Source organism: Chelonia mydas, chromosome 3 (assembly GCF_015237465.2).
Source record: "Chelonia mydas isolate rCheMyd1 chromosome 3, rCheMyd1.pri.v2, whole genome shotgun sequence".
Lineage (NCBI taxonomy): Eukaryota > Metazoa > Chordata > Testudines > Cheloniidae > Chelonia > Chelonia mydas.
In genome coordinates, this window is record NC_057851.1 from 14,827,345 (window position 1) to 14,845,808 (window position 18,464).

Genomic DNA, 18,464 nt, shown 5'->3' on the forward strand with positions numbered 1-18,464 from the left:
ACTTCCAGCTACTTGAAAGGAAATTGCCATATTCCAAGCAGCAGCTCCTCTGGTTGCTCTGGAAATACTGCAGGATCAGGTGTGTTGTGTTCACCACGCTCACCACAATGGTGCAGAGCTGTGCAGGATCCATGCTTGTCTAGAGATGGCAGATACATGGCTATGCTAGGCTTTTGAAAACAGGCATGAAATATTATGGGATGTAGAGAAAACTGCATCATGGGACGTTCACGCCATGTTCCCAGTCACCCCTGAGAGAATGTTTTGCCCCCATGAGCATTGCAAGCCCTTCCCATAACACTCGGTACTAGATTCTGGCAAGTTGCACCGTGGGATAGCTACCCATGATGTACTTCTCTCTGCATTGATACATAGTGAGGACACACTCTGCTGACACAAGAAGTATAGAGTGGACATAGGGTATGTCTACACTATGAAATTAGGTCGATTTTATAGAAGTCAATTTTTAGAAACTGATTTTATACAGTCGATTGTGTATGTCCACACTAAGTGCATTAAGTCGGAGGAGTGCATCCTCACTACCGTGGGTAGCATCGACTTACAGAGCAGTCCACTGTGGGTAGCTATCCCACAGTTCCTGCAGTCTCCGCTGCCCATTGGAATTCTGGGTTAAACTCCCAATGCCTGATGGGGCAAAAACATTGTCGTAGGTGGTTTTGGGTACATGTCATCAGGCCCCCCTCCCTCCCTCCGTGAAAGCAATGGCAGACAATTGTTTTGTGCCTTTTTTCCTGGGTTACCTGTGCAGACACCATACCACGGCAAGCATGGAGCCTGCTCAGCTCACCGTCCCTGTACATCTCCTGCATGCTGCAGATGCGGTACTGCATTGCTACACAGCAGCAGCTCCTTGCCTTCACGACGGACGGTGCAGGAGGACTGATAGCCATCGTACATCTCCTGGGTGCTCCTGGCAGACCTTGGTGAGGTCGATCAGGGGGCCTGGACAGACATGGCATTCTCCTCTTAGAGCACCAATGGGAGCCAGAGACTCCAGGTCATTCTCTTGGAGATTTAGTCCTGCCTGGAATATCATGTGAGCTGGAGGCTTCTGCCTCAGGCTGCTCTCCCAGCCAGCAGCATCGCGCGGTCGCACCTACTCCAACCTATCCCTTGCTCCCATGGCTCATGAAGCCTGGACACTAGTAAGGAGCAGTTCAACTATAGGCTGAGCAAGTGCAGAATGGTGGTAGAATGTGCCTTTGGACGTTTAAAAGCTCGCTGGCGCTGTTTGCTGACTAGGTCAGACCTCAGCGCAACCAACATTCCCATTGTTATTGCTGCTTGCTGGGTGCTCCATAATATCTGTGAGAGTAAGGGGGAGACATTTATGGCGGGGTGGGAGATTGAGACAAATTGCCTGGCATCCAATTTTGAGCAGCCAGACACCAGGGTGATTAGAAGAGCACAGCAAGGCATGCTGCGCATCAGAGAGGCTTTGAAAACCAGTTTCATGATTGACCAGGCTTCGGTGTGACAGTTGTGTGTTTGTCCTTGATGCAAACCAGACTCCTTTGTTGATTTTAATTCCCTGTAAGCCAACCACCCTCCCCTCTTTGAAATAAAGTAACTATTGTTTTGAAACCATGCATTCTTTATTAATTAAAAAAAATGAGATAACGGACAAGGTAGCCTGCATGGGGTGGGGGAGGAGAGAAGGACAAGGCCATATTGCTTATTGTAGCCACACTAAAAATAAAACTGTTTGAATGACAGACTTCTGTTGATTGGGCTATCCTCTGGAGTGGAGTGGCTGGGTGCCTGGAGCCTCCCCCTCCATGTTCTTGAACATCTGGGTGAGGAGGCTATGGAACATGGGGAGGAGGGTAGGTGGTTATGCAGTGGGGGTCTGTGCTCTTGTTGGCTTTCCTGCAGCTCCAATGGACGCTTCATCATGTCTGTTTGCTCCCCCAACGGACACTTCATCATGTCCGTTTGCTCCCCCATTAGACTCAACATCGCGTCCTGCCTCCACTCTTCGTGCTCACTTAATTCTTTCCTGGCCTCTGCAACTGAATGCCTCCATGCATTAAGCTGTGTCCTATCAGTGCAGGAGGACTGCATGAGCTCGGAAAACATGTCATCGCAAGTGCATTTTTTTCACCTTCTAATCTGCGATAACCTAAGGGACGGTGATGATAGGGGGAGTGTAGAAACATTTTATGCTCTACGATTCTGGGGGGACTTCATGGTCACCTGTGCTGCTGAGTTCGCCATGCTGACCAAACAGGAAATGAAATTCAAAAGTTCCCGGGCCTTTTCTTTTGTAGCTGGCTGATGCATCAGAGTTCAAAGTGCTGTCCAGTGCAGTCACAATGGAGCACTCTGGGAAAGCTCCTGGGGCCAATACTGTCGATTTGCGTCCGCACTACCCCAAATTCAACCCAGCAAGGTCGATTTTAGAGCTACTCCCCTCGTCGGGGAGGAGTACAGAAGTCGATTTTAAGAGCCCTTTAGGTCGATGGAATGGGGTTGGTTGTGTGGATGCAGTCATTTTTAAATTGACCTAACACAGCTAAATTCAACCTAACCCCGTAGTGTAGACCAGGCCCTAACTACTGTGGTGGCTGTATGTTGACTTAAGTTGACATAATTTTGTAGTGTAGACATTCCCTGAAACAGGAATGCCAGCCAAGGTCTGAGGAGCCCAGTGGGGGACAGGGAGAGGGAACTGGAGCTGAGGATATGGGCACTTAGCTGAATTTTTTTAAAACCTTGGGGTCTAGTTTCCCCCACCGAATAGCAGGAGTGCAGGGTTTTATCAGCTCTCTCTGGATCCCCCTCAGGGGAAGGACTGGTAGCATCCCAGTCAATTGAAAACTCTTTGCTTCAGTTTAGGTAGAAGATCAGCCACCTATTTCTCAGGCCATCACTAGCATGCTTTAGACAGGGGCATGATGGCACAAGGGACACAGAGTAGCCGAGTTCATGCAGGGGTCTGCCAAGTAGAGTACAGCATGTGTTATTTTTATATCAACCCTAGAATGCACTGGCACCGTTCCTAGTGATGGGCAAAAAAACACAAGTGGCAACACAGAGGCAGGAAGTTTGCATCTTTGCCAGTTTGTGGAACTTAATTCAAACCTTTATTTACAGTGCTGGTGAATAGCTTGGCACACCTTAAGACACCTCATCACACAAAGGAACCATATGGTGTGTGATTAGAGCTGCTTCCTCCTCAGATTACATCAGTCCTGATTGTAAAGATTCCCAATGCATATTTTGCTGCACAAATAGGGATGCAAGCCTTTCTCCTGGCCAAATTTCAGCTTGAACAGTTACATGATGCTTACAAGTATCAGAGAGGTAGCCATGTTAGTCTGGATCTGTAAAAGTGACAGAGTCTTGTGGCACCTTATAGACTAACAGATGTATTAGAGCATAAGCTTTCATGGGTGAATACCCACTTCGTCGGATGCATGTAGTGGAAATTTCCAGAGGCAGGTATAAATATGCAAGCAAGAATCAGGCTAGGGATAATGAGGTTAGTTCAATCAGGGAGGATGAGGCCCTCTTCTAGCAGTTGAGGTGTGAACACCAAGGGAGGAGAAACTGCTTTTGAGCTTTTGATGCTTACCTAAGTCCACTTCCTCCCTTAGTTTGAAGCTGTAGAAAGAAGTCTTAAGTTCCTCTCCTAAATGATTGTGGTTTTGCTGTTCATTGTTAAACAACTGCCACGTTGCACCAAGAAGTGGCTGCAATTCAGGAACTGGTGAAGTTGGCTTGTTTGCAAAGCATTTTGGGACCCTTCTGGATTGCAGATGCTATATAAATATTAGGTGTGGTGTATTGAAAAGTGGGTAAAAATTGCAAGCTGTCACATTAAATCCTAAAGGGTTGCCTGGTCCTACTTGCCCCTAAGGAAAGTGTGTGATCTATGTCCTCTGCAGAAAGCCAGCCTAGAGCAAGGTGCGGTGAGTTGGGCCTCTCTGCTTTAGGAAGCAGGTGGCTTTGTCTCTCTCTGTTTTGAGGTTCTTGTCTTAGGGTTCTGGATTCTAAAAAGTAAAGCAGTGTTACTTCACAACCTTCCTGAAAGAGCACTTTATGGTTTTTATCTATCTTTTTTGTGTGTATGCTGTGAACATAACCTAGGATATCAGATATTTTTGTTCAATATACGCTCTCCGCCCAAAGCACTGTGGTTAAGGAACAGCTTGCAAAAACAAAACAAAAAGAGATACTTTCTCACTCTTAGTCATCAGCTGTAGGAAGTGATGTGCTGGTGGAACCAGAGAGCTGATGCTTTTAGCTAATGATCTTGGACAACCTATTAACTCAGTAAAGCCGCTAGAACAGAAGGGGGGGGGCGGGAAATCACTCCTCATCACACTAAGCTAATCAGGTTTAGTGTGGGGAAATATGTAGGGGTCAGGGGGAGAAAATCAATGCCCCAACCCAGTCCACCAACAGCTGTCTATGATAACCCCTCTATGCAGAGATTCCCAAACACTAGTTCCAGCCATTGGCTCCTCCTCTGTCTTGTTCCTCTAGGTTCCTCTCTGCTCCATTGTATTCAGTACTGGTGCAAAGTCCATCTCAATGGTGCAAAGGGGGTGGAGAGGTCGGTCTCTCTCTCTCTCCTTAAAACTGCTCCAGTGAAGAACAAACCCTCTCTCTAGGCACTCTTTCTCCGAAACACAGTGGGAATGGCAGGTTCCCATTGCACATAGGTGATCTGGAAGTTACAGGCCGACACAAGGGGCTTCTGTGCCCTGTGTGTGGTGCTGAATCAGATGAGGGTCTGCACAAGAATGTGTGCTGCGGGGTGTGTGTGTGTGTGGGCGTCTATTGGCCGAGAACCCTACAGTGGGGTCACAACTGGCCACAACTACTTCTCCCTGTGGGCTATCTTCATCTTATTATTTATTTCTAGTGCAACTGTATGTTGAGGCCCCACTGGAGATCAGGATCCCATTGTTCCAGGCCCTGTAGATACACAGACAGAGCAAAAGGCAGCATCTGCCTTAAAGAGCTTATAGTCTAAAGAAAGGAAGTATTATGTGGTCTAATCATTAGCATACTGGATTGGCAGACATGGGTTATAGTCCTTCTCCCTACCCTGACCAGTTGTGGGACCTGGGGCAAGTCATTTCACTTCGCTGTTTCTCCTCCGACCCTTTGTCTTGTCTATTTAGACTGTAAGCCCTTCGGGGAAGGGGCTGCCTGCTACCATGTGTATGTCCAACACCTAGCACACTGGGGGCCTGTAGGTGCTGCCATAATAAATATTATCCCTATTCGCCAGGTGGGAAATGAGACACAGTAAAAAGACATTTTGCACAGGAAGACGATGGAAGAGGTGAAAATTGAACCCAGATCTGAGTCCCAGCTCTGTTTTAAACAGGAGACACCATTATCATAGCAGCTGATGCTTTTGTCCAGAGATTGCCCCAGCGCCTGCTCTCAGGGTACCAGGAACCAGATTTTTGTCCACACAACTATTGACATAATTCCCACCCAAGCATAGCTCACGGGGCGAGCATTTAAACCAAGCTATCTAAGCCACTGATAGCCTAACATGGTAAGAAGGTAGGAAATATGACATCTTTCTCAGTTTACACTGAATGTGTTGAGTTAGGGCTTCACTTACTGGTCGCAGTGGGTTATTTCTGCAGTCAGTGGAGCAGGCCATTTAGCTGTCTATGCATTTATAAAGGATGGCTACATTGCAAAATCTAGCAGCTCCTCAAGTTGTTCTCATTTGACCCAATGGACAGGGCACTATAGGAGACCTATGTTCAGATCCTGGGTCTCCTGGCTGACCTTGGGCAAGTCTTTATGGGGATAATGACACTGATCTCCTTTGAGGCAGATGGAAGGAAAAGTGCTATATAAGAGTTAGGCGTTATTATAAACCAACTGAAAACCACCGTAAAAGTTACTTACTGAGTGATGGATGAATGGATCAAAATTAAGTTCAAAATTAACTTCCATCGAAGCGTGGGTAGATGTGGTGACAATTAGAAGTAGGAAGCAGAAGACTTTAATGCCCAGGGACAGCATTTCACCCAATACTTTATTGCAGAACCTGAATGAAAAATACAGCAAAAGGTTAGGAATTTTTCTATCTCCTACCACATAACTTTGTCCTTCAACTCCCTTTCCCAGGGTATCCTAGCCCTAAAAGTCTCCCCAGCCTTTTTTGTGCTTGTAGTATTTCTCCCTAAAATGTGCCCAGCTCTGAGAGCTCTGCTTCCTGCCAAGGGAGAGAAAGTCAATCCTTTCATTGTTGTTATGCATACTGGGGAGCACCTAGAGGTGCTGTTCAGGGATTGGCAGGTGCTGTACACAATGGATAAAGGAAAAAATGGTCCCTGCCCCAAAGAGTCCCAGAGACAAGACGGAGCGTCTGGTTTTTACCAGCAAAGTGCTATGAGTGCCATTCTCATGATCAGCATAGCAGTTACTAGCTTGTTGAGACAGTGTGGTCTTATGGCTAGAGAAGTTGAGTGGGACTCAGGACTGCTGGGTTCTATTTCTGACTCTGCTGTGCACCCTTGTCTGAGTCACCTCACCTCTTGTTTTGCTTCTGTTTCATTTGCCACTCTTTGGATATGTCTATACTACCCGCCGGATTGATGGGCAGCTATCGGTCCAGTGGGGGTCGATTTATCATGTCTAGTCTAGACGCGATAAATCGACCGCCGAGTGCTCTCCCATCGACTCCTGTACTCCACCATCACGAGAGGTGCAGCCAGAGTCGACCAGAGAGAGGCAGCAGTCAACTCACCGCAGTGAAGACACCGCGGTGAGTAGGTGTAAATACGTCGACTTCAGCTACTTTATTCACATAGCTGAAGTTGCGTAACTTAGATCGATTTCCCCCCACCCCCGAGTTTAGACCAGGCCAAGTTTTGTTTATTTAGACTGCAAGTTCTTCAGGACAGAGACTGTTTCTTACTCTGTGTGTGTGTGTGTATGTGTTTGTACAGCACCTCGCACAATGGAGCCTCTAAGCATTACTGTAATAACAACAGTAATGTTCAGGAACAGTGAGGAGTTTCAAAAAGGTCTCAGCTTCAAGCTAGAGTTTATATTCACCCTTATGTAAAGGATGAACGTAAGGCCAATGCACCACTTTCAATGCGGTATGTGTCCGGATCTTCTTCCTAGACAAGGAGGAAATGAGCCAGCTTTCCTAGAGAAGCCATTTGTAAAATAGAGAAGGACGGCATTGTGAGGGGCAGGAACAAAACTCACTCCCAGTATAAAGGGACAGGATGTGAATGAAGATACAACAATTAAAACCCAGCAATTTTTCAGATTTCTAACACCAAGTTTGTTGAGTTCATTTAATCAAAAAATTGGAAAAACGTCAAGGAATTTTTTTTGTACAAACGTTTGTTTCCTTCTAAAGGCTCTTTTCATGGGGGTGGGGGGAAAGCTTTTCTATGAAAAAAATGAGCAGCTTATTTTCTTGCTTACACCAGTTTACATCTATACGAACTCCACTGACTTCAATGGCCTTACTCCTGCTCTACGCTGGAGTAAGCAAGAGGAGAATCAGTGTAATCGTAATGAGTTTGGAGCTATTGGGCCAAATTCTGCTCTTTTGTTGTTGTTGTTTACTGTTTGCATTACTGTTGTACCTATGAAGCCCAGTCAGGGACCAGAGACCCATTGTGCAAAGTCCTGTACAAACACAGAAAAAAAGACAGTCCCTGTTCCAAGGGACCTACTATCTAAGTATAAGAAAAGAGACAACAAATACACCTCTACCCCGATATAATGTGACCTGATATAACACGAATCCGGATATAATGTGGTAAAGCAGCGCTCCGAAGGCACTTGTTTGATAATTTAATAAGTGGGCAATGGACATTGGCATCATGGGCCAATTGGCAGCAGGAGCTGACATTTCCATAGCAAATGAGAGATGGTAGGTAGGTTAAGGATAAGCTGTGAGGGGGGGCCCTGAAAGCGAAGTCAAGTAGCTTATGTCGGACCCAACAGAAAAGGCCAACCAGCAGAAGGATGCAAAGAGAGGGGAGACACGGTCAAAGTGTCAGGCTACAAAAATGATCCTTGTAGCAGCCTTCTGAGTGGATGTGAGGGGGCAAGATTGCATTTGTCAAGGCCAGAGGGAAGGATGTGGCACTAATTGCAGTGTCAGATGACGAGAGCCTGGAGGACAGTTTGAGCTGTGTGGATGTATAGAAAAGGCTGTATCTTGGTGGTGTTCTGCAGAAAGAAGATTTAGACGTAGCCTGGTATCATGACAGAGATCTGAGCTGAAGATGTGGCCAGGTGATGGGCCTGAATGACAGGCAGGATGGTGGTGCTGTCCATAGGGCTTGAGAAAGGAGGATGAGGGAGGGTTTGGGGAGAAAGATTACAAGCTCTGTTTTAGCCATGTTGAGCTTGAACTGACATCCAGGAGGAGAAGTCAGCGAGACAGGCTGAGGCTTTAGTTTAGACAGAAGGAGGCAGGCCTGCAGTACAGAGGTAGATCTGTGAGTTGTCAGCACAGAGAGGGCAGTTCAATTTGTGTGTGTGGATGACATTGCTCAGGGATAAGCTGTAGATGGAGAAGAGAAGGGACCAAGGGCAGAGCCCTGAGGAATCCCTACAGAAAGCTGGAGGTGGGGATAAGGAGGATCCTCTGAAGCATTTGATGAAGGAGTGATTAGAGAGGTAAGCAGAGAACCAGGAGAGGACTGAGCCACAAAAGCCAGAGAACAAGATTTCAAGAATAAGACCATGGCTGGCTGTGTTGAAGTGGCTGACAGGTCAAGGAGGATGAGGGTGGAGAACGAGTTCTGAGATTTAGCTAGGAAGAGGTCATTACAGCCTTTGGTGAGAGTGGTTTCAGTGGAGTGCTAGGATTAACAGCTGCGTTAGAGAGGGTCTAAGATGGAACTGGAGGAGAACTCCAGACAGTGATTGTACGTAGTGCAGTCCATGAGCTTAGAGATAGAAGGGAGATGGGGAAGTGGTTGGCGAGGCAAATGGGGGCCAAGGGAGGTTAAGATGGGAGGACTACAGCATGTTTGTATGGGGAGGGGAAAGCCAGGGGAGAACGAGAGGTTCGGAAAAGAGTAAGGGAGCGGATGCGAGTGGGCATGGGGGAGACCAGGAGACAGGATGGGGTCACAGGGGCACATGGACAGATTACATTAGGAGAGCAGCCAAGAAACTTCTGTGTCTGTGACAGGGAAGAAGGAGGAGAGAGTTGTAGGAGGCGAAGGGGGAAGGCGGGCAAGTGAGGGGAGGGGGAGTTTGTGTCCTGTTTTGCCCATTTTCTCTTGGAACAAATTGGCGAGATCCTGTGTGGAGAGAAAGTGGAGGCAGGAAGAGCAGAGGGTTTGAGGAGTGAGTCAAAGGTGGTAAAAAGGCAGCTGGGATTGCAGGTATGAGATCTGATTAAGGAGGAGAAGTGGACTTGTTTAGCTAGGAAGATAGCAGAACTGAAGGAGGAGAGAATGAATCTGTAGTGTAGGAAGTCAGGCTGGTCATGGGATTTCTGCTTGAGATGCTCCTCGGTGTGAGGGCAGGAGCAGAGGAAATGGATGCTGGAGGAGAGCCAGTCACATTGATGTAAATCCAGAGTAACTCCACTGGAACCGCTCATAATGGGGTTACTTTGGTAAAACAGAGGTGGGGCCAGTGATGCTCAACTATATGGACCCACTTGCCATTCTGTCCTATGGATGGCGAGGAGCTACTCTCCCGAGTGGATCCTTCTCCCCAGACCCCATGGAAATCCTTAATGCACAGCCCAGTGCCTCATGCTGTGCACCAATACCAGGATTTAAAGCAGCATCCCTCACACCAAGCCGGAACCGCCGTTCAATGCTGATTCCAGGGGAAGAGTGCCCCCTGCTGACTAACGCACCCCACTACATGAAATGTTAGGAAGGTGTTTGGACTCTCCCATCCCGCTGTCAGGCCCACCACACCCTGTGGCTGCAGGCCAGACAAATCCACATGGAAACATCTGCACTCTTTATAGTACTTTATGAAAGACACTCTGTAGTCTGCATGCAGATTCTATGAGTCCATACTCCCAAACTCTTTGAAGTCTATGAAGTATGGGGGAAATGTACGCTGTTAACTGTAGGCACATTCATAAATCCTCAAAACATAGAAGAGAAGAATATTTATTATTATTACTACTAATAATACTTAATGATTTGTATTGTTGTGGCACGCAGTGGTCAGGGCTCCATGTGATATATAAACATATAACAAAGAGACATCCCATGCTCTGAAGAGCTTACAGTCGAAACAAACCACAGGTGGATAAAGCAAACAGATGGTGAGAGGAAACAATGAACCAATACTGATCATCATGAAAAATAGCGGTCGCTCTGAGCATAGATAGTGCCTTGTGAAATTTTGCATTCCCCATTGCTCCATTCACAATCTTGTGTGCAACTGCAAACACTCTAGGTCAGATTCTTTCCCCAAATACATCATCAGGGCAGCCACACAACTAAGAGCAAGTGTCCCATTAGCTGTATCTTTAGTAGGGGCCTTTAGTAGCTTGCCAAAGGAGACATGCGTTAATTGTGTTGCATCTGAAGAAGTGGGTTTTTTACCCACGAAAGCTTATGCCCAAATAAATCTGTTAGTCTTTAAGGTGCAACCAGACTCCTTGATGTTTTTGTGGAAACAGACTAACACAGCTACCCCTCTGCTACTAATTGTGTTATTACTCAAACATAAATATTTATTTATGTATTAGGTAAACAGTGAGGTGTACATTTTAATTATACAGTATATCTAAACAGGTTTCTAAATTTATCTTTTAATTAAACAAATTGTTTCAGTGCAGGATGGTACAAAGAGCTTTCATATGCTTTCTTGCTTGCATATGAAAGTGTAGTAAGAAAGATTATTTTCCTGCTTAACAAGCGCATTGTTTTGATATTCTCTATTATAATGTTTCCTTCCAATACATTACATTTTATAGCATGCCATTAATAACCATAGATCTAAAATTCCCGGGATTACACCAAATCTGAAATTAAGCAAAAATTAAGGCAATGGTATACAAGCAAGTTAATAGTGCTATTGGTTATCACAGCAAAAGTTGCCTGTCACATCATATCTTTTGTGCTGGGATAGCATGAAATGAAACTTAGCACAAAAGTATTATTTCTGCAAAACATGAAGCTTCTTTCTCAAGCAGCCTGTTGGGTCTGTGGTAATGCCTCTGTAGGTTTGTGTTTCAAGGTAGCTTTTAAGTGATCTCAGCAGTGATGGTGTTGTATATGTACATTATAAAAAAACAGTGGATAGAGGTAATAAAACTTCTCTGAGCCACTGTGTCAGCATGACACATATAGTGAAAGAGACTAATGCCCTTGGAGACTGAGAGCATGATGGGAGAACATAGTAAACTTCAGTAATTTCTTTCTTTCTTCTTTCCCCTACCCCAGACATTCCCTGACCCCCAGAGTTGTTTAGATCTAACTGTGCTTAGTCTTGCCCCAAAGGCAATTAAAACAAGGTCTAAACAATCTCTAACCCCTTTAATTTTGGGTTCCCTAGTCCTTCCTACTTCCTCTCACAAACTTTCTTTCTGTGTTTCTCGCATTGTGAAGGCAGGCAACTAAAGTCCTAACAGAGTTGGGCAGAAAGTGATTTCCTGAACAAAATTTCTGCAAAACCAAAAAGTTGCGTCTGTCAGAATTTCCAGCAAAACATGGCAGCTGTTCACTGCAAAACCGGGAACTAGAAACATGAGCTCCTTTTTGATTTTCAGCAACCAACACTGATAATCCAACAACATATCCAACATTTTCAAGAAAAGCCAGACAGTTTCCACCCATTAGAACAAACCCCCAATTTTAGGTTGAAAAAATTTTTGGTGGGAAATATTCAACCAGCCCTCACTCCAAGGTTGATGCAGATGCCTTGGCTGGAAAGGTGTCTGTACTCTTTCATCCGCACCATCTGTAAGCTGCAACAGCTCATAAAGCAAGAAAGACCCAACGTTGCTGCCAGCTCTGTCTCCTGCACTACAGCATAGAGGTTTGCTGTCAAGTCACTGGCTGAAAACAAATTTGGCTTGAGGATACAAAATAACCATAGAAATCATACACCAGGGAACCAACCTGAGCTGGGAGAGGATAGTCTGACTTTCCATGAGCTGAGAGCCGCTCTTCTTCATTCCCAACTTCGGAGAGTTTGTCAGAAGCGTCGCTGAGTCTTTAAAGTGCCTCTTACAAACCCAGCCTAATGATTCTTTCAGATGAAAAGGCTGTAAATGAAACCCAGGTGTGTAATCTGCTTTACCTGTCCGGTTTTCCCTGGGGAAAGCTCCCTGAATCCAACTCACGCTTCCACTAGCTGTCTGCCTGCTCCCAGTGCAGGATGTTCAATGAACTGGCCGGGTTGTCGTTACTGCATGGAGCATGGCTGGGGTTTGTGGCTGGGACTCCTTTCGAAGCAACCTGAGTGGCACTGTTATAGTAGACAACACACCAGGCATTTTAAGGCGTTGTTTCCTGGTACCTCTTACCAAGTAACTATTATTTTTTTCCCTACACGTGACCCAAGTCTCCAGCCCCTTTTCTGCACATTGCTCCAGCAAGTGGCCTAACTTGTTCTGCCAGCATTACTCATACTGTTTGTTTGGATTAAACAGTGTCATGAAAGTGGTAACTAATCTGACAAACATGAGGGCTGGCCAGCTGCCCTTGGGTGCTCTTCTTTACGAAATTGCAATGGAATGATATTTACCACCTTGGATTTAATCGCCAAGGGGAAAGAATATGAAAGTTACTCTGATATGCCAGCAGGCCGGTTGCTTTTCAGAGATTCACAGAGTTCGAGCAGCCCCATATGTAACAGGAATATTTACAGGTACATGATACATAACAGCATAATTGCAGGCTGCGATGCACTACTGTCAGCAAAGCCTATGTTTAACAATGGCCTAACCCCAGCCTTCCCAGGGGCTCATGCTTTTAGGGAACAGGTTGCCAGGTGCTTACAAAGCTCTGCCTAATGTATACACAAAATGCAACTTTGTAACTGGACTCCAAGTTCATTTCATAAGCACCTGTGAAAAAAACTGCACCATTAAATCCAATGTCAAAGCATCGGGTACGTACTCAACAGGAGATGCCAGGGCTGGTGGCCAGTCACGCCTCCTAATCAGACTGCTAAGTGGTTTTTTCCTCGCCTCATTCATAATTTACAGTCACACCGCCGGAGGCTGTTATCATGCCAGATTTTACAACTTCAGACAGATCTGGCTGGGTCACTATTTGGATGGGGGAAGCCAACAGAAATTTCATGCGCTGCAGGAAGGGTTGTTAACGAGTCAGTAGGTGATAACCTGGTCTCTGAGTCAGCTGGTATTATTTGTAAGCATTTCTGCAACAGTCACCGGGCCAAAGATTATAACTGGTCGTGCTGGGTGCTGCACAAACACAGATAACGTGACAGTCTCAGCCTTAGAGAGCGTAAACTGAAAAAGTGCAAGCACAGAGGAAAGGCTTGCACATACCAGCAAGGGAGCATGGAGTGGTTTAGCCCAGCTTTGTTAGTTTCACGGTGTGCTAGTGTTGGGAATTAATAGTGAACGGAATGCTCAGCGTGGCATTTGGGAACACAGCGCTGCCGACAGCCCCTACCTTCACCACTGTGCAAACCTGGGGCAGTTTCACTGTCGGGAGCAATAGTAACCTGCCCTCCATGCTCTGTGAGCCCAGTCAGAAGGGTCAGGTGGGCAAATTGCAGCATGGCCGCTGTGACTGCAGGGTTGCCAGGGGCGGAGGAGGTTAAGGGACTGGTCTAGAAGGGCAGCCAAAGTGGTTGCTCGGAGAGCTGTAAGGTTGGGAATGGCTTTCCCCATGAACATTTGGGTACCATACATGGGCGAGAGGCCCCATTGCTTGCCTCCAAGGGTGGTGCGTAACGGAGGCCGAGAGAGGCTAAGCCTCCACAAACCTCATATTGCCGGGAGGGGGGGCAGTGGAGGATTTGGGGCCCCTGGAAAAATCTCCTGCTTCCAGCCGTGGCCCCAGGGCTGCAGTGGGGTCACAGAGCTTTTCTGGTCTCGGGGCTGCAGCACTGGAGCAGGGGGAAGGAGTGAGCAAGGGGCGGGGCCTCGGCGGGAAGAGGCGGAGTGAGGGCAGAACAGGGATAGGAACAGAAGCAGGGCCGTGGGGGAAGGGGCAGAATGGGGGAGGGACTCCGGGCTCGGCACTCCACTTTCTGAGGGGGAAGCAAAGGGAAGCCACAAAGGCAGTCATGCAACCCTCCCCAGCAGCGTGTTTTGGGTGCCCAGGGCAGCCAGCAGAGAGGTCAATCTCTGTGAGGGAGGGGGCGGGAGTGGGGAAGAGCCGGCTGGTGGCTCCTACCCTGTGCTGGGCTCAGCTGCTAGTTGCAGCTGGGCTGGGAAGGATGGGACTTCCTCTTCCCCTGCACGGCATCCAGGGCCGGGTCAGACCCACCCCCAGATTTCTACCCCAGCTGCAGGAAGCTCTTCAAAGTCCCCCACCACCATCGTCCCCGCATGCTTCCTGCACCCATTGTTCCTCAGCTGCAGGGGGAGGGATCCCCGTACAGGGAGCTGCTCCTACATCTGCTCAATCCCCATGCATCCAATCATAGAATCATAGAATATCAGGGTTGGAAGGGACCTCAGGAAGTCATTCTGGTCCAACCCCCGCTCAGAGCAGGACCCAATTAAATCCCCAATTAAATCATGCCAGCCAGGGCTTTGTCAAGCCTGACCTTAAAAACTTCTAAGGAAGGAGATTCCACCACCTCCCTAGGTAACGCATTCCAGTGTTTCACCACCCTCCTAGTGAAAAAGTTTTTCCTAATATCCAATCTAAACCTCCCCCACTGCAACTTGAGACCATTACTCCTTGTTCTGTCATCTGCTACCACTGAGAACAGTCTAGAGCCATCCTCTTTGGAACCCCCTTTCAGGTAGTTGAAAGCAGCTATCAAATCCCCCCTCATTCTTCTCTTCCATAGACTAAACAATCCCAGTTCCCTCAGCCTCTCCTCATAACTCATGTGTTCCAGTCCCCTAATCATTTTTGTTGCCCTCCGCTGGACTCTTTCCAATTTTTCCACATCCTTCTTGTAGTGTGGGGCCCAAAACTGGACACAGTACTCCAGATGAGGCCTCACCAGTGTCGAATAGAGGGGAACGATCACGTCCCTCGATCTGCTGGCAATGCCCCTACTTATACATCCCAAAATGCCATTGGCCTTCTTGGCAACAAGGGCACACTGTTGACTCATATCCAGCTTCTCGTCCACTGTAACCCCTAGGTCCTTTTCTGCAGAACTGTTGCCGAGCCATTCGGTCACTAGTCTGTAGCGGTGCATTGGATTCTTCCGTCCTAAGTGCAGGATCTGCACTTGTCCTTGTTGAACCTCATCAGATTTCTTTTGGCCCAATCCTCCAATTTGTCTAGGTCCCTCTGTATCCTATCCCTACCCTCCAGCATATATACCTCTCCTCCCAGTTTAGTGTCATCTGCAAACTTGCTGAGGGTGCAATCCACACCATCCCCCAGATCATTTATGAAGATATTGAACAAAACCGGCCCCAGGACCGACCCTTGGGGCACTCCGCTTGATACTGGCTGCACACTAGACATGGAGCCATTGATCACTACCCGTTGAGCCCGACAATCTAGCCAGCTTTCTATCCACCTTATAGTCCATTCATCCCCAGCCCATATTTCTTTAACTTGCTGGCAAGAATACTGTGGGAGACAGTGTCAAAAGCTTTGCTAAAGTCAAGGAACAACACGTCCACTTCTTTCCCTTCATCCACAGAGCCAGTTATCTCATCATAGAAGGCAATTAGATTAATCAGGCATGACTTGCCCTTGGTGAATCCATGCTGACTGTTCCTGATCACTTTCCTCATACTCAGCCCCTCCCATCGTGCCTCACCTCCCCCTGCACTGAGACACCCCCTCCAATAAGCCCCACTCCCCCTACACCTGGACCACCCTGACAAGCCACCCACACCCAGATGCCCACCCCACTGAGCCCCAACCAGCTGAACCTGGATCCCCACTCCACTGAGCCCCACTCCCCCAGCATCTGGTATCCCCACTGAGCTCCCCCCCAGACCCCATCCTGCTAAGCTCTATCCCCTCACACACACACGTGGTGTATCTGCCACAGAGGTGCATGGCCCTGGGGTGTTTCTCGGGCAGGCCTGGTCCTTGCACTGTGTCAGGGTTGGGTGCAGCATCACCACTGAGTCTGTGTCCCGGGGCGGGAGGAGCTGCACAGTGATCTCCCACCTCTGTGCAGCCAGTGGCCTGTGCTCCCTAATGCCATGCTGGAGCCTCCACATTTATTTGACTAATAAATTTTGCAAAATTTTGCAGAATTTTAAAATATTGTGAGCAGAATTTTTATTTTTTTTTGGTGCAGAATGCCCTCAGGAGTATCCATGCAATCCTTGCACCCAGAAGAATGCAAAAACTATGATTGTGATGGGCCCTTACATGGAGGTTGTATGGCGAGCGACTGTTTCATGCACCTCTCCAAGTACACCCCACATCCCCACAGTGGATCATCATAATCTGATAAAGTGAGGGTATAGCCCACTGACTCACCCTACTCCTTCTTCCTCACTGAGAACACTTCAATCTCCCTGGACACTCAAAAACAGACTCCAACAAGAAACTGCAGAACTGGACACCATCAAATTAGGCCTGAATAAAGACTGGGAGTGGATGGGTCACTAAAAAAAGTAATTTTCCCTCTGCTGATACTCACACCTTCTTGTCAACTGTTGGAAATGGGCCACCTTGATCGCATTCGCCTTGTTAGCACTACAAAAGTAATTTTCCCTCCCTTGGCATTCACCCCTTCTTGTCAATTGTTGAAAATAGGCCACTTCCACCTTAACTGAATTGGCTCGTTATCACTGACCCCCCACTTGGTAAGGCAACTCTCATCTTTTCATGGGCTAGAATATATATTCTGCTTACTGTTTTTTTCACTCCATGCATCTGATGAAGTGGGTTTTAGCCCACGAAAGCTTATGCCCAAATAAATTCCTTAGTTTCTAACATGCCACAAGGACTCCTCGTTGTTTTTAGTGTTGTCTGAGTAGTGCTGGAACATTATGAGCTCATTCCTACAAGCGCCGAGTGCCCTCATCTCCCATCAGCCTCAATAGGGATTGCCAGCATTCTGCGCCTACGCCAGCAGTCTCAGCTATGCGAACGGTGGCCAATGTTCTGATTTCAATGAGGCTGTCCATTCATTATTGGAGATGCCCATCACCACGTATCTGGGCCCCTCTCGGCTACCATGCTTCTTGCCCCTGGCAGTTCTTGAGCTATTTTCCCTCTCAGACACCTATGGGGAAAAGTCTATGGTGCCAGCACCTGAGGGGAAAGAAAAGCAGGGAGAAAGGAATTAGGAGAAGCTGGAGACGTAAGGCCAGATTTTTAAAGGCATGGCGGTACCTAAACATGCAGATAGGCACCTACAAGGTTTTTCAACAATGCCTCTGTACCTAACTCTCCAAGAAATTGAAAAATTAAAATAATCACACTAGGCGCCTAAATGCCTTTAAAATCTGGCCCTTACTACACAAAGGGTTGTGAGTGCGGGGGGAGGGGGTCAAAAAATTTTAGCTGAAGCTGAAGCTTTTCTCTTGCCTAAAAATGCAGGTTTGGGTTGACTGCAACATTTCATGCACAGGTGCCAGATTGGGGAAATTGGCTTAGTTAAAAATCAACACACCAAAAGTTTTCGAAATATCAGAATGACCCAGTTTGATGTTTCTAAAATGAAATGTTTTGATTTTCCAGGCTAGCGTCATAAGGGGACGTAGGCACCCTCCACAAAAGCAATGAGGTGAAAAGAGTGGATCCCCTCTTATGGTCAATAACACTGCAGTTAGGACACTCAGGGGATGTGGGAGATCCCGGTTCAAGTCTCTGCCCTAGAGTGTGGGTTTAACCCTTTGTCTCCCACATCCCAGCTGAATGCCCTAACCACCGGGCTCTTGGGTACAAGGAGCACATGGGCATCACTTTCTCCTTAATTTCCTTTCTTTTTCTTTTTTTTTTAAGCTAAAAATGCCTGAAATTGACATTACATGTTTCATTTTGGAACGAATGAACCCTTACTTTTGTGCTGAAATGAATTTTGTTCCTACTTTCTGAGTCACTGAAAAATTTAAAAAAGAAGGCCTTGTGGCACCTTAGAGACTAACAAATTTATTTGAGCATAAGCTTTCGTGAGCTACAGCTCACTTCATGCTGAAATAAATTTGTTAGTGTCTAAGGTGCCACAAGTCCTCCTTTTCTTTTTGCGGATACAGACTAACACGGCTGCTACTCTGAAACCTGAAAAATTTTAAAAAATGTTAGTTTGGGGTTGACCCAAAACTTTTTTTTTTTTAAATAAAGTTTGGACTTGCCCGTGAACTGAAACATCGGTTAGTCGCTCAGCGCTTGCTGTAACTGGCCATTGGATATAGAGAT

At 47.0% G+C, this 18,464-nt stretch overlaps 1 protein-coding gene across 6 annotated transcripts in view; it reads right to left on the reverse strand.

The window, feature by feature from the left end:
- The window catches only part of ADGRF5 (adhesion G protein-coupled receptor F5), an 82,923-nt gene that overhangs the window by 47,944 nt on the left and 16,515 nt on the right, over window positions 1–18,464 (reverse strand). For 3 of the 6 annotated variants that reach the window (XM_043542171.1, XM_043542170.1, XM_043542168.1), the window contains one exon: window positions 5,908–6,049. In XM_043542171.1, coding sequence (XP_043398106.1) covers window positions 5,908–6,024 — 117 coding nt within the window. In that variant the 5' untranslated portion in view covers window positions 6,025–6,049. Of the gene's footprint in view, window positions 1–5,907; window positions 6,050–12,083; window positions 12,479–18,464 lie in introns of those variants that run through there. The other 3 variants (XM_037893945.2, XM_043542169.1, XM_043542167.1) reach the window with 3 other exon arrangements.